This window comes from Perca fluviatilis, chromosome 3 (assembly GCF_010015445.1).
Source record: "Perca fluviatilis chromosome 3, GENO_Pfluv_1.0, whole genome shotgun sequence".
Lineage (NCBI taxonomy): Eukaryota > Metazoa > Chordata > Actinopteri > Perciformes > Percidae > Perca > Perca fluviatilis.
Genome location: NC_053114.1, coordinates 18958388 through 18969704, shown reverse-complemented (window position 1 = coordinate 18969704; position 11317 = coordinate 18958388). Strand labels below are relative to the sequence as shown.

The following is an 11317-nucleotide window of genomic DNA, read 5'->3' as shown; positions in this document are numbered from 1 at the left end:
TTTCCAGACAATGGATGGTGGCGGTGATGGATGAAAAGGACATTTTTAACGACTAAGTTTATGGCGAAATTAATCCACCAAATGACAATAATTAATACTACAACTGGTAACAGTAATAATTTATGTCTTTACCCCTCATGTATCTATTTCATGTGCTTATATGAGAACAGTTGTTTTGCAGGTGTAATGTTGCCATCTAGTGTTCGGAATTCAATTTGCAAAAAGCTGTTTTGTTAATTTTATTTCAGCTTTATTTTTACAGTATATTTCATGATTGAGAGTACACACAATGTTTCACAACACAAATCCAAATGTAAAACTGGTAACATTACCATTGCTGAGATAAAAATAATACCATTTGTAATGTAAATTGTCTAATTTCATTGCATTTCAACATACATCTCTTTACAAAATAATTCAAGATAAAACAGATTATTTACATTCCAAATTTAGACATTTATTTATTCATTTAAAAATAGATCTGTGGTGAAATTAATAATCCCAACAATCAGAGGAAGAAAAAAAAAATGCACCAAATAGAGGACATTAAAACTGGTTAAATATGTTTCTATAAAAAGAGACATTAGACATTAGTCAAATAAACAGAAATAATCCTAGTAAGCGTAAAAAAAAAAACAAAAAATTAAAGCCCTTTTTAGTGTGGAGGTAGCATCCTAAAAAACCCAACTACCACTAGTTACACCCAACAGCAGAATACATCTCAAATCAAGACAGACGACAAGGCCTTGCATTCTTATGTAACAATGCCAACAATGTGAGTTTAAAGCTAAAATACCACCTAACTTCTGTATCACACAGCTCTCTAAAACAAACTAATCTTTCCTCAAAACTGTTCAACCTCTCGGACAGACTATGCTTCCTCTTAATTCTAGTATATTTGTGGCGTTTGAGCCAATTATTTCAAAACAAGAGCCATGGAGGGAAAAATGTTGTTTGAGCCAACCAGGCCACACCTTGAGTGAGATTTATCTGGCTGCCATTGGAGTAAAGTCGATGGAGAAGACAGAAGATGGCCGATACAGGTTGGAGGCTTTAGTCGTCGTAGTTCCTCCTCGGTGGCTTATTGGCTGGCACAGCTGGTCTGTCACGATTGCGATCATCATAGCGGTCGTCATCATTAATACGACGGTCTCTGCGGTCATCGTAGCGGCGATCGTCATCGTAGCGCTCATTGCGGTCACTGTACCTTTCACGGCGGTCATCATAGTCGCTGCGGCGGTCGTCGTAATCGCTGCGGCGGTCGTTGTAGTCGCTGCGGCGGTCGTCGTAGTCGCTGCGGCGGTCGTCGTAGTCGCTGCGTCAAGATCCTTGCGGTTCTTGTAGTCGCGTTCACTTAGTTCAACAGGGTTCCTCACACTGGAGTCAGAGCCCCGGGCGTCCTCCTGCCCATCGGCACGGGGACTCACACCGTTTCTAACCGGCTCTTTGAAAGTTTCCCTCTCCTCCTCCTCTTCCTCCTCACGAACTCTGGAAAGTAAACACATAACAGTCATGTTTGTTGTTTTTGTGTGAAGGGTTTTCATTTGATTGGGTTGCCTTGGCAGAGTTCACCTGGAACAAAGCTTCCACCATAGTTGCCTAGAAACCACCTCAGCTGTGGTCCCAATCTTCCCAATTCTTGCTAAAGAAATTTGGCAGAAGGTGAGGTTTGTCTACAGCTGTGATATTTTACACTCGGCACTCCATCAATGAATGTAATCCTGTCAACAAATATGACTCTGTGACATAAATGGGATAATTGGGATATGTTCTCTTCACAAATGCTCATGCTGCTTGTGTGAAGAGTACAAACTGTTGCGTTTTTTTTTTTTTTACTGAGATACAAAAAATCTTTGACTTGTATGTTCATGTATAATGTTGACTTGCAGCTACTTCGTTTGCTCATAATTTCTGTTGATAAATAGGATTTTTGGAGGAATTTATCTTAGTAATTAACAAATTTGACTTTGTGCCTATGAAGGCAGTAGGTCTATTTGACTTCTTCAATTTTACTGCAACAATAAAAAAAAAAAAATGTGCTGTATAAATAACATTTTGGCATTTAATATTTGGTATCTTGATTGACAGGTTATTGTTGATTTATTTGTCTATTAATCTAAAAGCCCCGATATGTTCGACCACCTGCCTCGATAGGTTAGTAATTAGTTTACGTGTCTGGTGACTTCGACTAGAGCATAGATAACAGCTTCAGTCCCTGCCGCGTAAACTTCAACAGGGCTGTCTGACGGCCAGGTAAAGCAGTGACAATATTCCAAATATAGTGTACACATTCATTTTTTTTATGTGAACCTTTAAGTGGCTTAAATACGTCACTGCTGCCCTCATCCACAGTCAGACATTGCTTAGCTTCCATGTTTGACCTTCTGCCTGCTTTTCCATACTGTGGGCGTGCCGACCGCCATCTACTGTAGGTAATACAATGACTATGGATAAGTACCTCATAACCCTCTTCAAAAAATTCCATTAAGCATTGTGAATGGGCCATATCAGATGTTCACCCTGTTCACATTGTAAGTTTATTTGATTAGGACAATGCACATTAATCAACATTTCTGTAAATGCGCCAGTGTTAGCCAGTCAGCTAATTTTCAACTATAGTCCTAGTATCACAGCATCTTGTTCATCAGTCAGTGCGAGTGTGTCTTTAAGGGAGAAAAACTTTACCCCATGGCGTATTCTTCGTCCTTTTTCTTCTTCCGACAACAGCAGCAGTAGATGACGATGATGAGCACGATCAACGCAGCGATTACTCCACCAATGATTCCTGCAGTGGAGGCAATGTTCATGGAAGCTAGAAGGAAGACAAGTTGATAGAAGAGGAAGAAGAAAAGGATGCATATTATAATGCAGTGTTGTAAATATGTGTTTAGTGGGATTACTAAGTTCCCAGACAGTTATGGAAAAGCTGCTAAAAGAAGGTTTCTCTCACGCGGCATTACTGCGAGGGTGAGGTTGTAGGAAGCAGAGCCGATCTTGTTTTTTGAGGTGCAGATGAAGAATCCTGATGTATCTTTGGAGATATTGTATAGAGACAGGATGCCTCCCTCTGAAAGACAGAGAGGCAGTCATACACACATCTCTTCTATAAAAGGAGGTTATTATTTTATATAGACTACAAATTCTTGTGCTACTGCTCATAAAAAAAAAAAAAAAAATCCAAGAACGCTCAATCAATAAGCAGTACTGTTTGCATTTTTCTTTTGATATCCAGCACCACTATGCAGTGTCACACCAACCCTTATTACAGTTTAAAATTGTTTCAAACAACACATTAGCACCCCAGGAAACAGTGGTTCCTGAAAGTGTCATTGTATTTTAGCTTATCACAAATATTTGGGTATCGGCCCAAATGTTGGCCGATAAACAACTTGCAATACAGAAATGCCATATACAGTATATGTTTGAAGTCATTTCAAAAATAGTGTTCGCATTTTCATGAAATGTTTTTGTCCACAAGAGAGAACTGAGAAGATGGTTTGACAGTATTCACTTTTCTTTAATAACCAAATCCAAGGGTTAGGGACTGCTAGGTGTTCTACTGTAAATCACCAAATTTGCTTCTAACTCTTTGTTGGTGTTCAGAAAATCAACAGTGAACTGTGTCGACACTCAAAATATCATCACTGTTTTAAATAAATGTCTTGGAGCACTTACCCACATATCAGCAATATGTCACCTGTCCCACCCGTGACACAGCCTGTCTTGATCAGTGCTATGGAAACATACAGGATGCCTTCCATTCTAAAGCACTGCCCGGTTTAGGGAACTCGGATCACAATATGATCAAGTTGATGCCTGCCTACGTGCAGGCTGCGGCGTGAGAAGGCCAGAAAGGTGGAAGTTAAGTGCTGGACTGCTGCCACCTCTGAGGCACTGCAAGACTGTCTAGAGCGCACGGACTGGGACGTAGTGACCGATGGGACTGAAAACATTAATGATGCAGCGCTTGCTATCTCGGGGTATATAACATTCTGCGAGGACACAATCATTCCCAAAAAGATTGTTAAGCTGTTTCCCAATAACAAGCCCTGGGTAACCCCAGAACTAAAACATCTTCTTAATCAAAAAAAGCGACTGTTTCAATTGGGAGGAAATAGAGAAGAGAAAAGGACTGTGCAGAAAAACATAAAAAGTATGATCAGGGACTGTAAAGCGGCATATAAACGTAAACTTGAGAATTTTTTTAGAAATGATGCTAGGAGAGCATGGCAGGGGGTTCAGGCCATTACAGGATACAAACCTAAGAGACATCTCATGACAGTTGAAAACGAACTTGTTATGGCTAATGATTTGAATGACTTTTATTGTAGATTTGATACCCATGATTTTATAGCCGAACAGGAATTGGTTTATAAAGAAATTAGTAGCATGAAATGTGGGGACTTTGACATTTCTATAGATGATGTCAAGTCCTACTTCAGACATGTGAATCCCCGGAAAGCTAGTGGGCCTGATGGTATTAGCAGCAGGACATTAAGGATGTGTGCAGATCAGTTGGCACAGCCCTTTCAAAGGTTGTTCCAGCTGTCAGTAGACACTGGTGTAGTTCCTTGTGTATGGAAAAAATCTTTGATCGTGCCCGTACCCAAAAATAATAAACCTAGGGAACTTAATGACCTGCGCCCTGTTGCCCTAACCTCCACAGTAATGAAATGTTTTGAAAAAATAATCCTGAAACAGCTTTTATGTGAGGTCATACCATCTTTAGACCCAAACCAATTTGCGTATCGTGCAGATAGAGGCGTAGAAGATGCACTGCTGACTCTGACAAACAATATATACGAGCACCTTGAACAGGCAAAGAGTCTTGTCAAGATTGTGTTCATAGATTTCAGCAGTGCCTTCAATACAATCCAACCACATCTGATGGTAAAAAACTGGTATACGCTGGGTGTCAATCCAAGATTATTTCGGTGGATTTTTAACTTTTTAAAGAACCGTAGTCAACAAGTCAAATTCAACTCATGTGTCTCATCGTTAAAAATCGTAACTACAGGGCCCCCACAGGGTGCGTCCTGTCCCCTATTTTATACACCTTATACACCAATTACTGCCAAGCAACCTCCTCAGACCACACTTATTTTAAATATGCTGATGATACAGCATTAGTGGGTTTTTTAAGGTCTAATACTGTATCCCTAGAGGGTTTTGAGAGGGAGGTGCAGGGTTTTTCTAAATGGTGTACAGATAATTTCCTTGTGGTTAATGCAAAAAAAACAAAGGAGATGACCATAGATTTTAATAAAAAGGGAATTATAGTTCCTTCCTCAAATATAAATGGTGTAGGGGTAGAGCGGGTTACAACATATACATATTTGGGTGTTGAAATAGATAACAAACTGACATTTAATGAATGTGCACAAAACAAGTGCAAAAAGTTACAGAAGAGGATGTTTTTTCTAAGGAAACTTAATAATTTTAGAATAGATAGCTGTATTCTTCAGATGTTTTACAAAGCCTCTCTTGCAGTGTGTTTTATCTTTTGGCCTTATCTGTGCCTTTGGTAACATGTATATCAAGGACCAAAAGAAACTGCAAACGATTAGTTAAAACAGCGAAGTAAGATCATTGGAGTTGATCAGGTACCTGTAGCTCAACTGTACAATGACCTTAGTTTAAAAAAGACAGAACAAATTCTAAATGATTTAACCCATCCTCTTCATCAGATGTTTTTAAGAAGTAACAGGTCAAGTGGCAGACTCCTGCAAAGGAAAATTAGGACTACAAGGTACAGCAAGTCTTTTGTGCCTACAGCAATTAGACTGCACAACAATAGACGTAAAAACTTTTAGGTATTTTAACTCTTAAATACATGCTTGTCATGTTTTCTTAATGCTTTTATTGTCTTGTCTGTTTTGTTAAATGTTTTGTATTTAGGTTTTTTAATGTTATGTAGTGGGCTGTATAACATTGGAGCGTGTAATGGTGACCACATGAATTTCCTACTTGTGGATAATAAAGTTTACCTTGACCTTGACCTTGAAAATCAACAGTGAACTGTGTCGACACTCAAAATATCATCACTGTTTTAAATAAATGTCTTGATTTGTGAGCGCTACACACCACTATGTGGTTCAACTTTGAACATCAAGCTGAGATTTGACTTAGAAGCCCGCGTGACAGAGGTTAAACTTACAACTTGTATACCATGGTCGGTCTTTTGCAGAGGTAGGCTAAGTAAACCTTTATACACTAAAAGTTGACCAATTTATTTTCCAGGATCGATAGTCCTGACAAAAAAACGATACTTACGGGCGGTGGCTCTGGGGGGTAGATCACGAGGTTTGTTCATGGCATCTAGACTTTGCCACGTATAAGTGGGTGGCGGGGAGCCTTCCGCTGACAAACAGGTCAGGTTGATGTTCTGGCCGTACTCTGCCTTTCCCTGGATCGTACAGATGGGCGTAGTTGGAGCCACTAGAAAGAAAACCAGGTGTAATTTGTCCTTAAAAATTATAATAAAACATGTCTAATGTAACTCGGTCAATCTACACAGTCAATCTAGATATTATAAAAAGTATAAATGCCTAAAGAATACAACACATGCAACATTTTCTTTTTAGAATGTCAATATAGAGAATGAGTGTTGTAACATGTCTATGCCACCTGGTAACAGTAGCGGCAAAATGGTTAAAACGGGAAGAGACCTTCCACATGACTTTTTTTTGCACTTCATTGCTAAAAGCATGATGTATTGCACTAGCTTACATTAGAAAACATTTAAATGCTTAACACAGTGGTTCCCAACCTGGGGTCCGGGCACCCCCAGGGGGGGCGGCAAAGATCACAGGGGGGGCGCACCCCACTTTTAAACAGAACATTTTTTTCCAAACAAATAAAATTTTACCTAGAACCACCAGACGTGTAGTGGCGGTCGGCGTGCCCTTAACGTCACTTGGAATCAGGGCATGGCACTTAAACACCCTGTTGTCATTTAGTGTGGTTGAGGACAGTTTCAGGTTGGCATTTGCCGTGGCAGCATCTACATCCAGGGACACCCGGCCTTCATACAGCGTACCGATGTCAGTAATTTGTTCAGTAGAATAATAAGTGAGGACAGCATCCTGTTACCCAACGAGAGTATCAGCTAAACATTAGAAACCAAAGATAAAGTTCTCCTAGCTGATAGATAATAGAGAATCATACAAACATGCACAAATAAACACATTGTAGTACTTTGGTCTGACCTCTTGAGTGCCTGGTGTGTCAGCCACAGCAGACCATGTGACGATGACTTGTTTGGGGGTACCAGTACCTTGGAATTTAATGCTGCAGGGCAGTGTGACATTCTTACCCCTGGCAACCTCATATAACACCTGCGGGATGGTCACAAGGATGGCACCAACACCTGACAGCACTGTCACAGTTTAAGAGAATAATAAAAGTAATGTTAATCTGACTGCATGACAGCCTGTGTGTAAAATGTGCCTTCACTGTGAAGGATTCACCAGCTGAACCAGATCGGCACAAATAAGTTACACACACACACACACACACACACACACACACACACACACACACACACACACACACACACACACACACACACACACACACACACACACACACACACACACACACACACACACACACACACACACACACACACACATACACATTTGAGGTACTTGTACTTAACTTGAGTCTTTTCATGCCACTTTCTACTTCTACTCCACTATATTTCAGAGAGAAATATTGTACTTTATACAGGGGCAGAGCACATAATTCTGGGCCCTGTAGAAAGGCATTCTCCATGGGCCCCTCCCTGAATCCACAGCTATGCATTCTAGCATCTTTTGGGCCCTCCTCACATGGGGGCCCTAGGTACTCAGTCCCATTTCCACTCCCAGTCCGACATCCCTGACTGCATGCATCTGACAGCTTTAGTTACTTTAAAATGTAAGTCAAATGTCTGCACACAAAGCACATGTTGCTTCTAAAATACAATGTTTAATTATAAGTTTAACTACCCAACAGTATATAGGCCTGCAAGTACAGCTGAAATGATTAGCAGGTTACCCGGGAACTGTTTGGATCGTTTCTAAAATGTGAAGATATTTCTGCATTGAGTAGCCTACTTCTACTATACGTAACCTACATTTTCCCTGAGGATACATACTTTTAATTGAAGAGGTGATAGAATGCAAAACCGATTTTACCTTGTCATAGTTGAATAACGACAGCTTAGTGGGTAAATAGTACATACATAGAACCTCAAAATCCCATTGACACTTCTTTCCTCTGCAAATCTCACAATTTGAAACTGCCTCTGAAAATGGGCGAATCTCAACCTCATTTGGCTCTAGTCTCCATCTTTGTCACGCCCAAACATTAACATAGGCTACACAACTGACCTGAGATCAGGTAGTCTTCTGAATAGGTCGCGCAGATCTCAGAAATTGTATACATTGTTCATCTGCTATTTTACCACTAAATTCACTTCTGAGACTTTTTTATGCGAGAAATCAAATATGTAGAGGTCAAATATGGACCGTTTTAAAATAAGGTGTTAATACAAAGTACATATAAAAACAAGATTAATGGATTATATTCACCACAAGTAAAATATATGTAACTTGCGTCTGTCCCTTATACAATACAAATACAATTCCGCTAAATTGTGAAAGGAATGTATTGTTGGAGTTTACAAGAATACAACATTAATAATTCCAGACAATTATTTATTTCAGTGGACACCTCTGACAACACCCATATTTAAAATCAAGCAATTCAACGGTATACATTTAGAGATTTTATGAAGTAAAAGTCCCACATTTCTACGGTAAAATGACGTCAAATCTGACATTTAAAAAGGTGCTATAAAAGACTTTGCTCCATAGTTCCAGGCAATTACGGATATATTTGAGTAGAGGGCATCACTTACTACACCCATACTGAAAATCAAACAATTTTACTGTTTAAATATCTAATGAGTAAAGTATGGGACTTTGCTTCCAAAAATCTCCATATTTATACAGTAAAATTGTTTGATTTTGAGTAAGTGATGCCCTGTACACAAATATCAGTCATTGCCTGGAACTATGGGCCAAAGTATTTCTACTGCACTTCCAGTTTCATATGTTTAGTCATTTAAAAGCAGAAGTATGGGACTTTGCTTCAAAGAAATCTCCATATTTAAATATTTGGATTTTCAGTATGGGTGTAGTAAATTATGCCATGTACTCAAATATATCAGTCATTGCCTGAACTATGGAGCAAAGTCTTTTTAAAGCTCCTCCAGTTTCAGATTTCAGGTCATTTTACCGTAGAAATTAGTGGTGGGAATCACCAGAGGCTTGACGATATCATCACAATACGATATTATTGGGATTTTAAACATACTGCAATATTCTGCGATATATTGCAATGTATTACCTTTTTTCCAACTTCAAATGTTTCCCAATTTCAAATGATGTCCCCAAAGGAAAATGTTGTCAACATGCGTTTTATCGAAAAAGATACTTTTCTCTGTTTGTTCATCTCGCTCCAATTTTATTGCTGCAACATGGGATTGTCAAGCAGACAGACTGACCAACACATATTATAAAAGATCAATACTTGGCTTCTGTGTATTGATACAGTATTGCCACGAAAAATATCGCGATACTATACTGTATCGATTTCCCCCCCCCCACCCCTAGTAGAAATGTGGGACTTTACTTTGACCGCAGTTGACTGCGGTCAAGCCAGCCGAGATTTGAGTTGTCTGTGCTGATCAATCTTCTATGCTTAGAACTGAAACAATTAATCGTCGATGTTTGATGGTGTCAGTGTTGTCCTCACTCCTGCTGCTGCTACATCAGCTGCTGGTGCATGCACATGCTGCTGCCCAAGACACCGTGAGTATGAACACACACAAATTACACATTTATCATAGTTATTGGTAGAAAATAATTGTGACCTAAAAAATTCCCATTAAAGCTTCGGCCCACCTTCATTCTGAATCTGAGCAGAGGTCTAATCAGCCAGAATAACTCCAAACACCTGTGTGGGTGTTTGTTCAGAGCCTTCTACGGAAATAAACGGATTCTCTTTGGAGATCTTTACATTTTGTACCGTCTGTCGAACAAAGCAAGACATTTTAAGATGTCACATTGAGCTTTGGAAGCATGTAGTGGGCATTTTATAGACCAAATGCTTTAAATAATCAAGACAATAAGTGAAAATAATAGTTACTTGAAACCCTACTTGTGTTATTGTAAGCCTTTTATGATGATATAACCCTCAATTTTAAAGTAAGTCTCATTTACTTATTTTAGAAACCAAACCATTATATACGGTTGCGTAAAGGAAAACAATAAAAGGTCGAGTCAAAAGCAACTTTGCTGATGTTGATTTCAAGAGATTCCATGGTTTCTAAATTCTAGTTTGCTTAAATTCTTTTGAAAAAAGGGTAACTTCTCCATTAACCTACATAAACAGGTTGTCTAGGCCTGTTCAGTTTCAGTCTGGTAGGCTACCTGATGCGTAAACGGGTGTGGCAGTTAAGGTGCAAAAAGAAAAAAGAATGTCATTTCTCGCAGGAATAGGTCTACTCACCCAGAGACAGCAGAGTCAAGGTAGCAATCCTCCTCTCCATGGTCAACACTTTTATTTCCTTAAACTAACTCACTGATTCTTTTGTGTCTGAGTTTTCTTTCAAATGAAACAGGGAACCAGCCGCCTGGTGCGTGTTTCCACCGAAACCCTAGAGCGACTTGTAAATTGCAACCGATGGGTGCGCCCGCCGAGTCTGGATGACTGACAGCGCTCCCAGCCAATCACTGCAGCTCCTGTTGTTCCCAAAAACATTCTTCATCCGCCCACCTGGCGTGTGACAGCTTGTCGTCTTTCCTGAGTTTTAATTTTTTTTACAGATCCTCCTTGCCTGAGACATTGGAATGCTGTTTCCAAATCTAACAAACATGTGTCACAATCTGACATATTAATCTCGAGCTCTATATAGTTCAGGGTGTCACCAAACCATAACAGAAGTGCCATTTAGTATATATTCTCATTATGTATTATCTTTTTACAATACGCTTAATGTTGCAAACGAGAGGGAAACGAGAGGTGTTTATGGATTGATAGGTGCAGCAAAAAAAAAAAAAAGGATCTGTGCTGTTGGAACAAGTGAACCGTTTAGTCCTGTCAGACTGGTTTGACGAGGAAAGGAGTTACCATCTAGAGGCACACACACACACACACACACACACACACACACACACACACACACACACACACACACACACACAAAAACAAAACAGAAAGAGAGAAACAACAGAGCTTAGTGTTTCAGGAACTAATTTCAAGCATC

General features: G+C 39.5%; 1 protein-coding gene across 1 annotated transcript; it reads right to left on the bottom strand.

Annotated features, from left to right (window-relative positions):
- Window positions 1-226: 226 nt before the first annotated feature.
- Window positions 227-10736, bottom strand: LOC120555985 (cell surface A33 antigen-like). The gene is given in 8 exon segments (XM_039795225.1): window positions 227-1319; window positions 1322-1488; window positions 2686-2812; window positions 2951-3067; window positions 6274-6438; window positions 6869-7085; window positions 7209-7378; window positions 10561-10736. Coding segments are annotated over 8 exon segments (1269 nt in total). The 5' UTR covers window positions 10601-10736; the 3' UTR covers window positions 227-1053.
- Between the last annotated feature and the right edge of the window lie 581 nt (window positions 10737-11317).